Here is a 15,000-nt window from a genome sequence, read left to right on the forward strand (position 1 = left end):
AGAGGTACATGCACAAAGCTCTCATTTAACAAAAACCACTGTGTCCAGATTCAATCTTAAAATAAACTATTAAGTTGTTATTTATTGAAACAATTATTAACTGAGTCTAATTACATGATTGTCTCGCATTTATTACTCCTGAAGATTAAGAGAATATGACATCATTGTATTCAGGTACAGAGCTTGTACATTTCACTTAAAAACAGAATGATTGTAGTCTGTAGGGATTCCGCATTTGTATAACAAACTTGTAGAAGTTCTCATCTTTTATGTCAAATTGTCTTGAAGACCCAAGACTATCTGGTTTCAATTGTTATAGCAACACAAATGCAAATACCACTTCTGTTTGTTCATTCAAGGGCAGATGATACCAAAAAAGAATTTTCTTTCGAAGAGACTTTATATGATGTCATTCTTTTATAAAAATGGATAATTCCTTGAATTTTTTTCCCCTTTAACTTGAAGAGTGAAATATTTTCCGTATTTCCAAAAAAATGCAAAACAATAGTTATCATGGTAAATTCTTCATTTGTTTACCTTTTTTTATCCCTCAAAAAATGATTGTCATGGAGAAAAGAGTGTACTGATTTTAGATTTACAACATAACATGTAAATATTAATTTAACATTACAAATTTTACACTTGGAAAATATTAGTTGCTGCATGCTTCAATAAGCTTCAATAAAATTACATATATGGACATTGCACCCTCAGTAAAGGTTTACAAATTAAAATGAACTTCATAATATGTTGACTTAATGTTTAAAGTGTAATATAAACTTTAAAAAACATATACCATACGGGGTGAATTTTCTGAGTAGAAGCAAAATTGTAAAAATCACATTGGCTGATTTTTTCAAGACAAAGAAGAGTTATCTCCCATAATATAAGAGTAAAATTTTACAACTTCTGAAAATAATTTACAATGGCATTTATGATTTTACTGTTTTTTGTCACTTTTGGTTTTCCTTTGCTATTCATCTCTGAAAATAATAAAGAAATGCCTAATACAGGATCTCTTTGATGTGCCAATAAGATTAAAGCGCTTTTTTTTCAATGTTCCTTTCTGGGCACGAAATCAGTGAAATATTTGCAAGGATGGAGAACATTCAACAGAATCAGTATGCAATCAAGCATGGAATGGCTTCCAGATAGGAATATAGGATTCACCTTACACCCAGAAACTGGGGGATAGGCCTAGTTGTTCAAAATACACGGCGTTGCTGGTTAGTATTTTTACTTTTGGTTTGTAATAATTCAAGTCTTTTTTGGTAGTCTAGTGGAATTGTCACACCTTAACAAATTATCATCCTGTTTCCAATATTTTTATCTAGTACATGTTCTCTTTCATTGTAGCATGGACTTGAAGAGATAGTTATGAATTTAGAATATCATCAAGTGACTGTTTTAATAAGGCACTGTTTTCAGTGGATGAACTAACATCATGCAGTATGACAGGTGTCAAAACGCCCGGGAGACCAAAGATGGCTTAGATAAAAGGGAAGACGATGCAGAAGGTGCATATATACAAGTTCAACACATAGATATTTTAAATTTTGCATGATGTTCATTTACAAAACCTGTTATGAAACCTCTCAAATAATTCATTATGCTATCTTTTAAGCCTTTGTACCAGAGAAAAATCCAGAGATGGCCCTCGAAGAAGTTAGAAACAAGATGAGAGACCATCTCAAGTTGTTTAGGTCTGGAGCCACCTTCCCCCACCCACGAGTTGAAGAAATAGATCTTTGAACCAGGTTACCCGTGACATCAAGATAAACAAAATACAACTTTAGGGACAATTTAATAATACCTGTTGAACATTTTTTTTTTAGCTCACCTGAGCTTTTCTGATCAAAATTTGTTTGTTGTCTATCGTCGGCGAAAACTTTTCACATTTTCATCTTCTCCAGAACCACTGGGTCAATTTCAACCAAACTTAAAGTGACACAAAGCACCCTTGGGTTAGGAAAGGCTTTCAAGTTTGTTCAAATGAAGGGCCATGCCCCTTCAAAGGGGAGATAATTGCAAAAATAGGGTGGGGTCATTCAAAAATCTTCTCAAGAACCACTGGAACAAAGGAGCTGAAATTTACATGAAAGCCTCCTGACATAGAACAGATTCAAGTTTGTTAAAACCAATGACCCGGGAGGGGGGGGGGGGGGGGGGGGTTGGATTGGGTCACAATATGGGATCAAAGTTTTACTTACAAATATACAGGGAAAATCTTTATAAAAATTGTCTTCTCAAGAAACACTTGGCCAGAAAAGCTGAGATTTACATGAAAGCTTCCCGACATAGTGTAGACTCAAGTTTGTAAAAATCACAGGGTTGTCACTAACGCAAGAATAGGATCACAGAAAATTCATTGGGGTTTGTCTGATATGGCGAGTCCTGCAGACGTGTCTCAGACTCTGAGTAAAAATCATAATTTTACTTAGAAGCCCTGATTTGTGCATTAATTAAAACTCATAGGAAAAAATCTAGGTAAAACGTTACGCTCTAATGTGAACCGAGATGATACCACCGAGTTCACAGTGTCCCAATCCGACTTGTTTGTTTAGTGCAGTCAATTAGGTGCAAATTAGAATATAATATTGAAATTTAGATACAAAGTAAAAAACATTTTGCTACTCACAGGCAGTTATTTATATTTGTTTCTTCTTTTTTTTTTTTTTTTTTTTTTACAAATCAGGATCTATATTTAATTATAAATGTTTGTCTTCCAGTAGCCATTCTTACTGGAATCGAAAGTAGCGACTAGTTTGTAAACTTTGGTAGATTTTACATCATTTTACAAACAAAATTAGTACGCATCTATTTTATCACAATAATTATTTAATTTAAATTTTGTTTAATACTGAATAGGGTTGTCGTGATGATAGAGGATTCAGGGAAGTAATTCTGTCTGCAATGGGCAATTAGTTGTATGAGACCGAGTGGTGAATGATTACTTTTAATTTCATGTGTACAAAGTGATCACTGCACTGTTATGCATGGGCTTGGCAAAAATTAACTGTGTTTTGCCATATGTTGAAGATGAAAGTGAACAGAGGTACGACATTAGCTTGTGTTCACTCTGTATAAATAGAGGTGTAGGAAAAATCTAAATGACTCTTTAATTCAACTTTCATGGGACTCGTCAAATTTTCATGGGACTCAAACTGCTTACAAACCATGATACCGGGACTCGTCTTCAATATTTTCTAGTGACAACCCTGAATCGTATGGCCCCCAGGGTAGGTTTTGGCCACATTATAGGGACAAAAGTTTTACATACAAGTATATGGGAAACCTTTAAATATGGACCAAGATGACTAAGGTGAGCGATGTGGCCCATGGACCTCTTGTTTGATTTATTTTTTTACATAAGAAATAGTGCTTTTTAGCTCACCCCAGCCGTCATTTAAATGAGCTTTTCAAAGTACTTGCGTTGGAAGTTCATATAAGTATTGCTGAAATTTATGTATATGTATGTTAAATAAATTTTATTATCAGTTTATCATTTTGATTCATAATTTCATTCTTAATTGCCACTTTTACAGAAAAGATATCACATATCCTGGATCTCGAGTTTTATTCCACAGTAGGGTAAGACCAAAACAGGTTAATAGGATAAATTGGGACTTTCCAGGAGTCCTGCATCAACTCAAAAAGCAGGATTTTTAGGGAGATCCAATAAAATCCTGCAAAATCCCAGTCCTGTCTACTGGGACTTTTCAAGACATGTCCAGAATAATCCCACTTTCTCCCCTTTCAGATTGCAGGATTAAGTGAGACTTTGCAGGACTATAAAAGGCATATTTAAGTGTTCAAATAATCCTTAAAAGTCCTAAAATGTCCCACTGTCAATACCGTCCCTCTAATTCCTTGTTAATCTCAGTTTCAAAAAAGCAGACTTTTCAGGACAATCCTGATAAATCCTGGGATTTTGTCCAGGACTTCCTGGGATATCCTGCTGTATTTTCAGAGGGGATGTTTGAACCGAAGACCAGAATTAATCTACAACTTTTTTTCTCATGTATGCAGTCAAAATTCCTAAATCACATATTTAATTCTGTACAGATGTGAAATTATCTTTCCTTCTGGAATTAAAATGAATGCTATCAAAACAATACTGAAAATGTGTACAAGGAAAGACATTGAAAATTATTGACACGGAGTACAAGTTTTTGAAGTATATCAGCATCATGAGCATTATATGTTTCTTTCAAAATATCTTTTGCCAGGTCACACTGTTTAGACATATTTCATAAATGAAGGATCATCCATCAAAAAGAATTTCGATACAAGAAAAGCCATGAGCTGTGAATTACATAGATAAAACTGCTTTCAAAGGCAACTGTTACTCTGCACGTGCGTATCATGTTTTCAATTGGTGACAATAAATCTGATTTGTTTTTGTTATTTTCAATAAAGTATTCTTCTTTCCTTATTATTCTTTGCTGAATTTTAATTATGCCGGATTACCGTAAGTTAATGACATGTAACTTTGATATACAGGAATATAACTGAAGCAAATAATTTTCGTTTTTGGAGCGTAAACCATTCTAAAAATCGTATTGACGTGTATATGTAATTAAAGGATATCAAGATAGTAAAAGAATAACAAATACACACAGAGAATATTGATTTCCATTCTCTCAGCAATAGAAACCGCAAATATAAACGTAGAAAATATTAATTTACACTTTTTCAGTAGTTAAATGACTATAATATAGAATTTCTAAATGTTCGATTTTAATCGATAATTAGTAAGTTACAGTAAACCAATCATCAATTAAGAAATTCTCAACGATTCCCATCACTACTGTTTAGATATTTTAATCAAGAGCTGTACAAGCTTTCGGCTCAGTATTTGCATCAATATAAAACACTGGGTTAATGCGGTTATTAACATCCATCATCGTAAAAATAAAATAAATTTACAGATTGTTATCGGTACTTACGGACACGAAGAATGCATATTTTTGAATTAAAACAAATTATCTTGAAAGATTATCATTAAATGAATAATTATGAAATATGCACACACACATATAGTCATTATATATTATCTACTATCGATTTGAAACACCTTTTATTTAGAAGATATCGATAATGGCCTACATTTTTCATAATGCTATGCGAGTTATTTCCCCGATTATAGAGGGCACGGAGCAAATTGCGGTCCTCAGTTGACGGTGTCATATAGGGAATAAATAGAAGATTTACAAGTTTTGAATGCAATCAATTGCCAGTTAAAGAATTTTTCTAAGGATTAAGTGTAATGACTTAAAAACAGTGTAATTGAACAAAATATTTTAGGCACTAATTCCATTTATATGTGTCCTTTGTGTGGTTTTATTGCAAACAATGTATGGTCATGATGTAATAAAGTATGTATTAAATATAAACTAGTCCTCTATTTCTTTAGATCAGAGTCATGATGTCCTTAGTATATTAGTCTAGTCAATCTAGCCATATATGAGCAAAACCTCAAACTAATTGCAACAGAAAAGAAAGTTTGATTATTCATGCAAGAAAACACATGCAAACAACATATTAAAAATCGGCTTTTGTATTTCAATGGGAAAATTGGCATTTGGGGGTAAAATGATTTGTTTTTTCATGAAAATCGCTAACAAGAGTACCGCAAACGGTACATAATACGCCCGTGAAATGCTTACATAGGGTGTTTTTCTTGTGCTATAATTTGTATAACTTTGCTTCAGGTAGTATCAGACATCATGAGGCTGTGACAAACTTTCATATGAACAAAGGGTCTTAGCTTAAAAATCGAGATTTCCTCAAAATTGACCAAGTTCAACAACCTGTAATTTTCTCAAAAATTGTAGAAAATCAAAATCCATCCCACATGCACATCTTCAGTACCTATACAAACACTCCACAAAATAAGGTCCTCACTTGAAAACTGTGGGAGGAGTTGGGCAGACAAATTATGTACCCTCCATAGAATATTAATTTCCAAATAGACTAAGTTCAACAACCTGTAATTTTCTTTAAAAAATTGTAGAAAATCAAAATCCATCCCACATGAACATCTTCAATACCCATATAAACAAACTATGTACCCTCCATAGAATGTTAATTTCCAAATAGACTAAGTTCAACAACCTGTAATTCTCTTTTAAAAAATTGTAGAAAATCAAAATCCATCCCACATGCACATCTTCAATACCCATACAAACAAATTATGTACCCTCCATAGAATACTAATTTCCAAATAGACTAAGTTCAACAACCTGTAATTTTCTCAAAAATTGTAGAAAATCAAAATCCATTCCACATGCACATCTTCAATACCCATACAAACAAATTATGTACCCTCCATAGAATATTAATTTCCAAATAGACTAAGTTCAACAACCTGTAATTTTCTCAAAAATTGTAGAAAATCAAAATCCATCCCACATGCACATCTTCAATACCCATACAAACACTCCACAAAATAAGAAGGCTCTCACTTGAAAACTGTCGGAGGAGTAGGGCGGACAAATTATGTACCCTCCATATAATAATTATTTCCAAATAAAGGGGCAAAACTCCTGGAAAAAAGGTCAAAATGGATCAAAATTGCAGTATGATCTAGAGTGACCCACAAAGAAGCTACACAGCAAGTTTCAGAATGATATGTGAAAGGGAAATGAAATTATAAAGAGAAAACCCCGAACAGACGGACAGACAGACGGACGGACATCGATGTACCATAATATGTCCCGTCTAAAGACGGGCGTATAAAAACTGGAAATTGAAGAAAAGGTCCATTTCATGTAACATACAGTAAAAATAAGTTTCATATTTCAAATTTCAACCTGGAAATGTTCGATTAAAATTTTTTACAGCAGAATATATTCTTTCCTTGACTCTAATTTTTGGGTAAAAATCTTGCTTTTTTTAATATAATTGTTAAAGGAAAAGGCAACCCTAACCACATAGTTGCTTTTAGGAATAAAGTATCACTTACTGATATCGTAATTGACAGTCTTTAACTACAAAAATCCTTGCTTAACAATTAAATCAATATTAATCTATCATGTATTTTAAATTACCCGCCGCTAAGAGAGTGGCCATTGGAGTTTAATTTATGACGTCACACCGTCTATTCCAGTTTATTTCATCAGCAGCACTGTAAAAATGACAAGTCATGAACAGTTAAGTTTGGAGCCGTATAGATTTGAGCCCGTTCTTTCGCAAGAAGAAATTGAGAAAAGAAGACGTTCAGTCGAGTCGCAGACCAGGCAGACGGTACACGTTCTTCATACAAATGTCTCGAACCTCAACTTGTCAATACGTAAAATATGGATCCACAGTTCACGTAGTCTTTTCTTTTCAAATGACTTGGTTGAGTCGGGAATTTCGAAAAATAACCTTTTTTCACATCTCTCCTTCGCATTAGTATAATTAACTGCTTGCCAGGAAGCCACCAACCTATATATTTGTAAGATCTACCACATGCACATCTTTGATGATCTCGCATGTGCTTGGGTTCAGCCCCTGGCCCTTGATATCCTTCAATTACATATACAAGTAAGATATATATATATATTATTGGCAATATATATGAAAAATACCATTTTAGGTAGGAAAACCTACCTTTTTCTAAAACAAAAATAGTGGAAAAACTGGAAATGATAGGAAATTACTGTTTTATAGAAGATATGACATTGATCTTATAAATTAAAGAATAAAAAGTCCAAATGCACAGCTAAATTTTCCTGCAACAAAATTTATTTTCCCTTTCCGAATTTTGGGCTGAAATCTTAAGTGCTATTCCACGTAAGAATTGAATTTCCGCAGAACATCCAATGTTACGAAATTGGGCCAAACTTTTAGAAAAAAATTAGTTGGGTGCATAATATATGACAATCTGTTTATTTTCATTTTTTGTCACCCAGTATAATTTTTATTTAAACAAGAGGCCCAAGGGCCTAGAATCGCTCTTCTGATAAATTGTACAACTCCACCATTTCTATTCTTAGCCTCTTAGTATTCTAAATCTTTAGTTAAATCCTAAGAATTCAAAAAAAGTAGGTCAATGTGACCTACTTTTTGGTTTACACATTTTGAGAACCCAAGAAATATCAACTGACAAAGTTTGATGATTTAAGCCAATTAGTATCTGAATATTGAAATATAGCTGTCAAATTCCAATCGTAAGTCAGGGTGACCTACTTTTTGGTCAGCGAACTCCGAACCCATCAACTGACAAAGTTTGATGACTGTAGGTCAAATAGTATCTGAAATATATAAATATAGCCGTCAATTTCCAAAAGTAGGTCAAGGTGACCTACTTTTTGGTCGACACACTCCGTAGACTCAAGATGCATCAACTGTCAAAGTTTGATGATTGTACGTCAATTAGTGACTGAAATATATAAATATAACTGTCAAATGCCAAAAGTAGGTCACAGTGACCTACTTTTTGGTCGATACACTCCGAAGACTCAAGATGCATCAACTGACATAAAGTTTGATGATTGTAGGTCAAATAGTGTCTGCAATATAGTAATTTAGCTGTCAAATACAAATGGTCGACACAAACCGAAGACTGAAGACTGACAAAGTTTGATGATCCTAGGTTTTACAGTGCCCAAAATATGCATCTAAAATTGAAAATGTGAAATTTGAATATCTGCAAAATTCAAAAACTAGGTCACTGTGACCTACTTTTTTATAAATATGTTTCAAGGCCTCAAGATGCATCAACTTACAAGATTTGATGATTCTAAACTTCTCGGTATTTGAAATAACAACTTAAAATATATCTATAAATGATAAGCCATAAAATTCAGAAAGTAGGTCACGGTGACCTATTTTTCAGTTGACGCATTTCAAGGTCCCATGATCCACCAACTGACAAGTTTTGATGATCATAGGCTTCAAAGTGTCCAAGATATGCATCAAAATTAATTTTAAAATAAATACCTCCAAAATTCAAAAAGTAGGTCACCGTGACCTACTTTTGATACAACTTGACACAAAGTCCTAAGATGCATCAACTGTCAAAATTTGATGATCCTAGTCCTTATAATGACTAAAATATCAAAGATTTAAGGAAATATAAATTTAGGTCAACTTTGAAGTGACCTTGAGACCACGCCCTTTGCCCCAGGGTAATGCCTTGAACAATTTTTAATCTACAACATATCCTCATCCTTATGTGTAAGTTTGGTGATAAGATGCCCAGTGGTTCTTGAGAAGAAGATTTTTTAGCAACCACTACTTTTGTTTGTATTTTCCTGATTATCTCCCCTTGTTAAAGGGTCACATCCCTCTATTTAGTAGGTATGAAAGCCCTTGGGCCAATGATACCCTGTAACAAATTTCAAAAAAATTGGCCAAGGGGTTCTTGAGTTATAGCCCTTTTTCTAAAAAGTTTACGCACACCACACAAATGGCCATAGCATTGGCTCTTTGAGCCTTCGGCTCAGAAGAGCTAAAAATCGAAAAGTTGTTACTGTGTACTATTTCATACAAAATGTCGGGAATATCAACAGAAATTCTCAAAACAGCAACACTGAAATAAAGAGCCATTTACACATATCTCAAGGTAAAATCTTCAATCACCATTTTAAATCTTCAAATGTGTGGAAAATTTTCATTCCTGTTTTATAAATAATAAAACTAGTTCTAATTGTAACGGTGACCGTTACATATGTTCCCCAAACCTCCTCCAATTAAAAACTGATGTCATTGTAAACCTATAGCAAAAATTCATTTTATTTTAGCCTTTAATTACACGTAGTACGTTTAATATGGTCATTTCAGTACCAACAAATGAAACAAAGTAATGCATGTGCATACACGCACACGCGTGTATGATTCTGCACTTTTGTTGATGTCATTCAACAGGCATTTGTATCATATACCCACAGTATGAATTTCATAACGTTTCCATTATATATAAGGAAGTTATAGTGATTTTAAAATCGTCCAATCAGAATTCTGAACACGTGCATGCACGTGCTGAGCAGTAGTTCTAATCAGGAGTAATTTGGAAGGAATACCAAGACACACCTAGAACCTAAAAATCAAAAGAATTTGATTAAAAACAAAAACGTTATCGTCCTTTAAAAAATTAAGTTTTGAAAGACGATGCACGCGCATGCGCGTGTGTGTTGGCATTTTTCATTACACCAATATATAGATATTCATATTATCTACCTATGCTGTGAATATCAACTCATTCGCTTCATTCATAAGAGAGTTACAGACGTTTTAGTATTATCCAATCAAAATGAAGCGCACGTGCATGCGCGTGCAGATTGGTAATTTTCACCAAGCAGATCAGTTAAGGATCTCAATACCTACCTATGATACGAATATCAAACCATTTCGATGAACAACAAAGAAGTTAGACTGATTACAAAGTTAGTATATGAAAATTTGTGATGCACGTGCATTCGCATGCACGCGCGTGCAGACAAAATGAATATCATTTTTCACATTTACAAATGATGTACTATCATCCTACCAAGGTTTCATATCGATCCCGTGTAAATTTCGATTTCGTAAATTTTGTACCAAAATTGCAATGCAAGCGCGCGCACGTGCATGCACGTGCAGAAAAAATGACTATCGTTCTGCACATCTACAAACGCTATATTATCATACTGGACAGTTTCATATTGATCCCTTTTGTACTTTCTGAGAACACTCCCTGACAAAAAAAAGTTATTGATTCTGACACTAATCAAACTGTTCAGGCGAGCCATGAGGCCCGTTCGCCTTTTTCATGATGTTGTTCGAAAGATCTCGCAAAACTGAACAACTTTTGTTCTAGATGTCTTATTAAAAGTTTCTTGACAAAAATGTTATAGATTGCAACAAAAACCCAACTGTTCAGGTGAGCCATGAGACCTGCAGGTCTATTTATTAACATCGTTAGTTAACGCTTGCGAAACTGAACAACTTTTGTTCTACATGTCTTGTCAAAAGTTTCTCGAGAAAAAAGTTATTAATGTTATTAATTGTGATACAAATTCGACTGTTCAGGCGAGCCATGACGTCCTGAGGCCTAGTTTTTGATATCATTAGATAGATCTTGCAAAACTGAACAACTTTTATTCTACATGTCTTATCAAAAGTTTCGTGAGAAAAAAGTTAATCATTGTAACAGAATTTCAATGGTTCAGGCGAGCCATGAGGCCTATGGGCCCATTTCTTGATATGACATGAAAGATCTCAATAAACTGTACAACTTTTGTTATATATGTCTAAGCAAAATATTTACCAGTAAAAAGTTATTTAAAACGTGGAAAAAAATTGGACACTTTTTTAAACTCCATTTTCGACCCCTACCGAGCTTCCATACTAGGCACTTCAGGAAATTTTTAAAACCTATGTGCACAACTACAACATGTCGTCTAACATCACTGAAAATTTAAGCACTCTAGCTTTTATTGTTTTTGAGATGTTGGCTGGACAAAATGGTCATCTGAAAATCGATAAAAGGGGGATAACTTCCAACCCGAAGTGAATTTTCAAAAATCCAAAAAAAGATATAAACTTCAAATAGCAATGCATCAACCCTAAAAATTTGAAGTAAATCAATCAAGCCATCTCTGAGAAATCCTCTGCACAAAATCGGTAAGGAAAAAAAAAAAGAATAAAAATAATAAGAAGAAAAGTGAAAAATCAACAATAGAATAATAGAAGGGTCTTCCGCTGAAGACGGAAGACCCTAATAATAATAATAACAACTAGAAACTCATTACTAGTAATGAGTAGGTCTTCCGTTTGTTCACTTCCGGTAAAGAGTTTTCTGATCCTACAAAAACCATTCAAATATATCAGAGAATGTACTTTAACAATAAATGAGAAGTGTATTATCGAATTTTTTACTCATTTCTTGTAACTTCCGGTGACGACCGGAAGTACTATTCAGATGTGTTTTCTTATAAATTACTGTCTATATTCTCTGAAAATTTCACGTCTCTATCTGAAGAGTCCTCAACAAAAAGAAGTAGACTAAAGAAAGAAAAAGTAGTAGGTAACTACCGACCGGAAGTCAATTTTGAAAAACGAAATTGTCAAAACTCTAGAAGTTGATAGTATTCTTAAGACATGTGAAAATCATATCAAACACTTCAAATATAAGCGAGATTTGTGGGGACAAAGAGACGAAAAGTAAAAAAGTATTTTATCAAGAAACCGGAAGTAGTCGTTTTGACTACCGACGGGGTCAATATTCTTTTGACATTTTGAAAGAGACTTAATAAACTAGTATAAGTTTCAATTTACAAAAAAAAGTTTGAAATTTACGATTATTTCAATCACTTCCGGTGATGACAGGAAGTGACGGTCGACATGCTCAACACCCTATTGCATGCTTACAAACAGAGATTGATCATCCCTGAATATTTGATGAACCTATCTTTTACCCTTTCCAAGAAAAATGCTGGACAAAATCTCGTTTGAGAAACAGAAAATCGGCCATACTTTCCTACCGGAAGTGAATTTTGGAAAAACAAAAATAACCACAGCAAAGTCATTTCATAAGACATTATTCCTGAAAATTTCAAGAAAATCTATCCAGCCATCTCTGAGAAATCACTTGAAGAAATCGGAAAATTGTCATTTTTTTCAAATACTTCCGGTATAGAGCGGAAGTGACGGACGAAAAAATTGAAAGTATGTGTACAATGGCCTAACGCTAGTTGATCAACCCTACAAGTTTCAAGTATCTATATATTTTCGTTATTGAGAAACTGAAAAAACAAAGTTTGACTTTGTCCACCCCCTATATCACGACCGGAAGTGAATTTTCGAAAAATATTTGACGTAACTCTAGACATTTATAGTGTCTACAATATATGTTAAATACAAGTCAAATACTTGTTTAGTAAACGAGATTTAAGGCATTGAAAAAGGAGAATTTGAAAAGTTTTTCCTTAATTACCGGAAGTCGACGTTTCCACTTCCGGTGGGGTCAACGGTTTTCAATACTCCAAAAGAGACCTGATAAAGTGGTATAGGTTTCGATTCAACAACTACAACTTTAATTTTTCGATTTTTTTTATCACTTCCGGTGACGACAGGAAGTGACGGCGGACGTGCTTAACCCGATTCGGCTCGCCTCTCCTTAACCCTTTCGTGCTTAACCCGCCCAAATCCGCCCCCGCCGGCATGTGCTTAACCCGCCCGAAACCGGCCTTGTTTACCTGTGCTATTTAAAGAGCAAAAGGTATTGATTGGCTAGCAAAAATAGTTGCTGACGTTTACATACGGGTTTGTCATACAGGACATTCGGATTTTTTCTAGGTTTTACATTATATTCAGTTAACTATTAATAGAAATTCAGAATATTCCGAAGGTAATTTTAGCGTGGGTTGAAAATGGCGTCGGAGATATCGAGTGATAGTGAGTTTGATGGTTTTGATGAAGAACAAGTGTTATCTGCGGTAGAAAAGGACAGGGAAATACAAGAAAGAGTTCGGAGAATAGTTGACAATGAATCAGATGTGGATGTTTCTGAAGAAGAAAGCGAGGATTCGGCAGAAAGTTCCGACGAAGACGAGATGTGCGGCGATATTTACATGCGAAATGTGAATCGTGATTGGGATCACGAACTTTCAGAGGTGAATATACCAGCGTTTGAGGAAGAAACTGGAGTGCAAAATCGTCTGAATCCAGATGCAAGGCCTATCGACTATTTCTTCAGGTTTTTACCTCAAGTTTTCTTTGAAAATCTTGCAACGGAAACAAACAGATACGCTACCCAGAAAGGACCTGATCCAAGATGGAGTCCAACAAATGCAAACGAGATGCGTGCATTTGTGAGTATTAACATTTTCATGGGTGTTCGACAATTACCATGCATTAGTAATTATTGGAGTACTGATGAACGCTTTTCTGACCCATTCATTGCATCAATCATGCCGAAAACTCGTTTCGTGAAAATAAACCAGTATTTACACCTGAGGGATACATCAAATACACCTGGACGAAACGATCCTGCTTATGACCCGCTGTTCAAAGTAAGAAATCTTATCGATGTCATCCAGCCGAAATTAAGAGAAACTTACAAACCAGGAAAAAACCTCTCCGTTGATGAAGGAATGATTGGATTCAAGGGGAGGTTGCATTTTAGACAATACATGCCAGCAAAACCAACGAAGTGGGGGATCAAGGTATGGCAAATATGTGAGTCGGACACTGGTTACTGTTGTGGTTTTGACATTTATACGGGGAAAAAACCAGGAGGAAGACAGCATGGTCTAGGATATGATGTTGTATGGAATTTATCAAAACATTATCACCATCAAAACAGACATCTGTACTTTGATCGATTCTTTTCTTCTGTTACTCTTGCTGAGCACCTGGAGCTCGTGGGGACTTATGTGTGTGGTACTATAGTGGCAAATCGAAAAGGACTCCCTGATAATGTGAAGAAGGCAAAATTGAAGAATCGAGGAGACATCATACAGATGCAGAAAGGAAATCTGATAGCTACTTCTTTCAAAGACAAGCGCCAGATCACATTTCTGTCATCATTTGCACCACCACACCTGGATGAAAACACAGGAAAACCACATGTCAACATCCTCTACAATAAACACATGGGTGGTGTGGATAAATTTGACCAGATGGCCTCATACTATCCTGTTGGAAGACCAGGAACAAAGTGGTGGAGGTACATACTTTGGTACATTGTCAATTTATCAATTTTGAATGCCTGGGTTTTATATCAGAAGTCGGAGAAGAATCCCCCACCTCAGAAAGGATATGACCATCTAGGATTCCGAATGGACGTTGCGGATCAGTTGCGCGCTGGATTTACCTCCAGGAAACACAGGATTGGCAGAAAGGCAAAGAACTGCAACAAGAAAATTGCAATTCAATCCATCAATCACCACGAACTCGTGAAAATAGACGGTAGGAAGAAAATGTGTCGCGAATGTTCCCTACACAACCGCAAGACTTTATCTGGACGTCCAGTGGAAACTACATTCAAATGTGGATTTTGTGATCTTCCTCTCTGCAGAAATGGATGTT

General features: G+C 34.9%; 2 protein-coding genes across 12 annotated transcripts in view; one reads left to right on the plus strand and one right to left on the minus strand.

Annotated features, from left to right (window-relative positions):
* Positions 1-15,000, minus strand: part of LOC125648853 (phosphofurin acidic cluster sorting protein 2-like) — a 328,050-nt gene that overhangs the window by 296,030 nt on the left and 17,020 nt on the right. The window contains exon 1 of one of the 11 annotated variants that reach the window (XM_056165015.1): positions 7,053-7,088. The exons of the other annotated variants lie outside the window; for them this stretch is intronic. The gene's annotated coding sequence lies outside the window, so the exon portion shown is untranslated. Of the gene's footprint in view, positions 1-7,052; positions 7,089-15,000 lie in introns of those variants that run through there. 11 annotated transcript variants of the gene reach the window in all.
* LOC130054626 (piggyBac transposable element-derived protein 4-like) overlaps positions 12,112-15,000 on the plus strand; it is a 12,962-nt gene continuing 10,073 nt past the window's right edge. The window contains exon 1 of the mRNA XM_056165020.1: positions 12,112-15,000. This exon is cut by the window's right edge and continues 6,937 nt beyond it. Coding sequence (XP_056020995.1) covers positions 13,341-15,000 — 1,660 coding nt within the window. The 5' untranslated portion in view covers positions 12,112-13,340.

The sequence above is a fragment of the Ostrea edulis genome, chromosome 5, assembly GCF_947568905.1.
Source record: "Ostrea edulis chromosome 5, xbOstEdul1.1, whole genome shotgun sequence".
Lineage (NCBI taxonomy): Eukaryota > Metazoa > Mollusca > Bivalvia > Ostreida > Ostreidae > Ostrea > Ostrea edulis.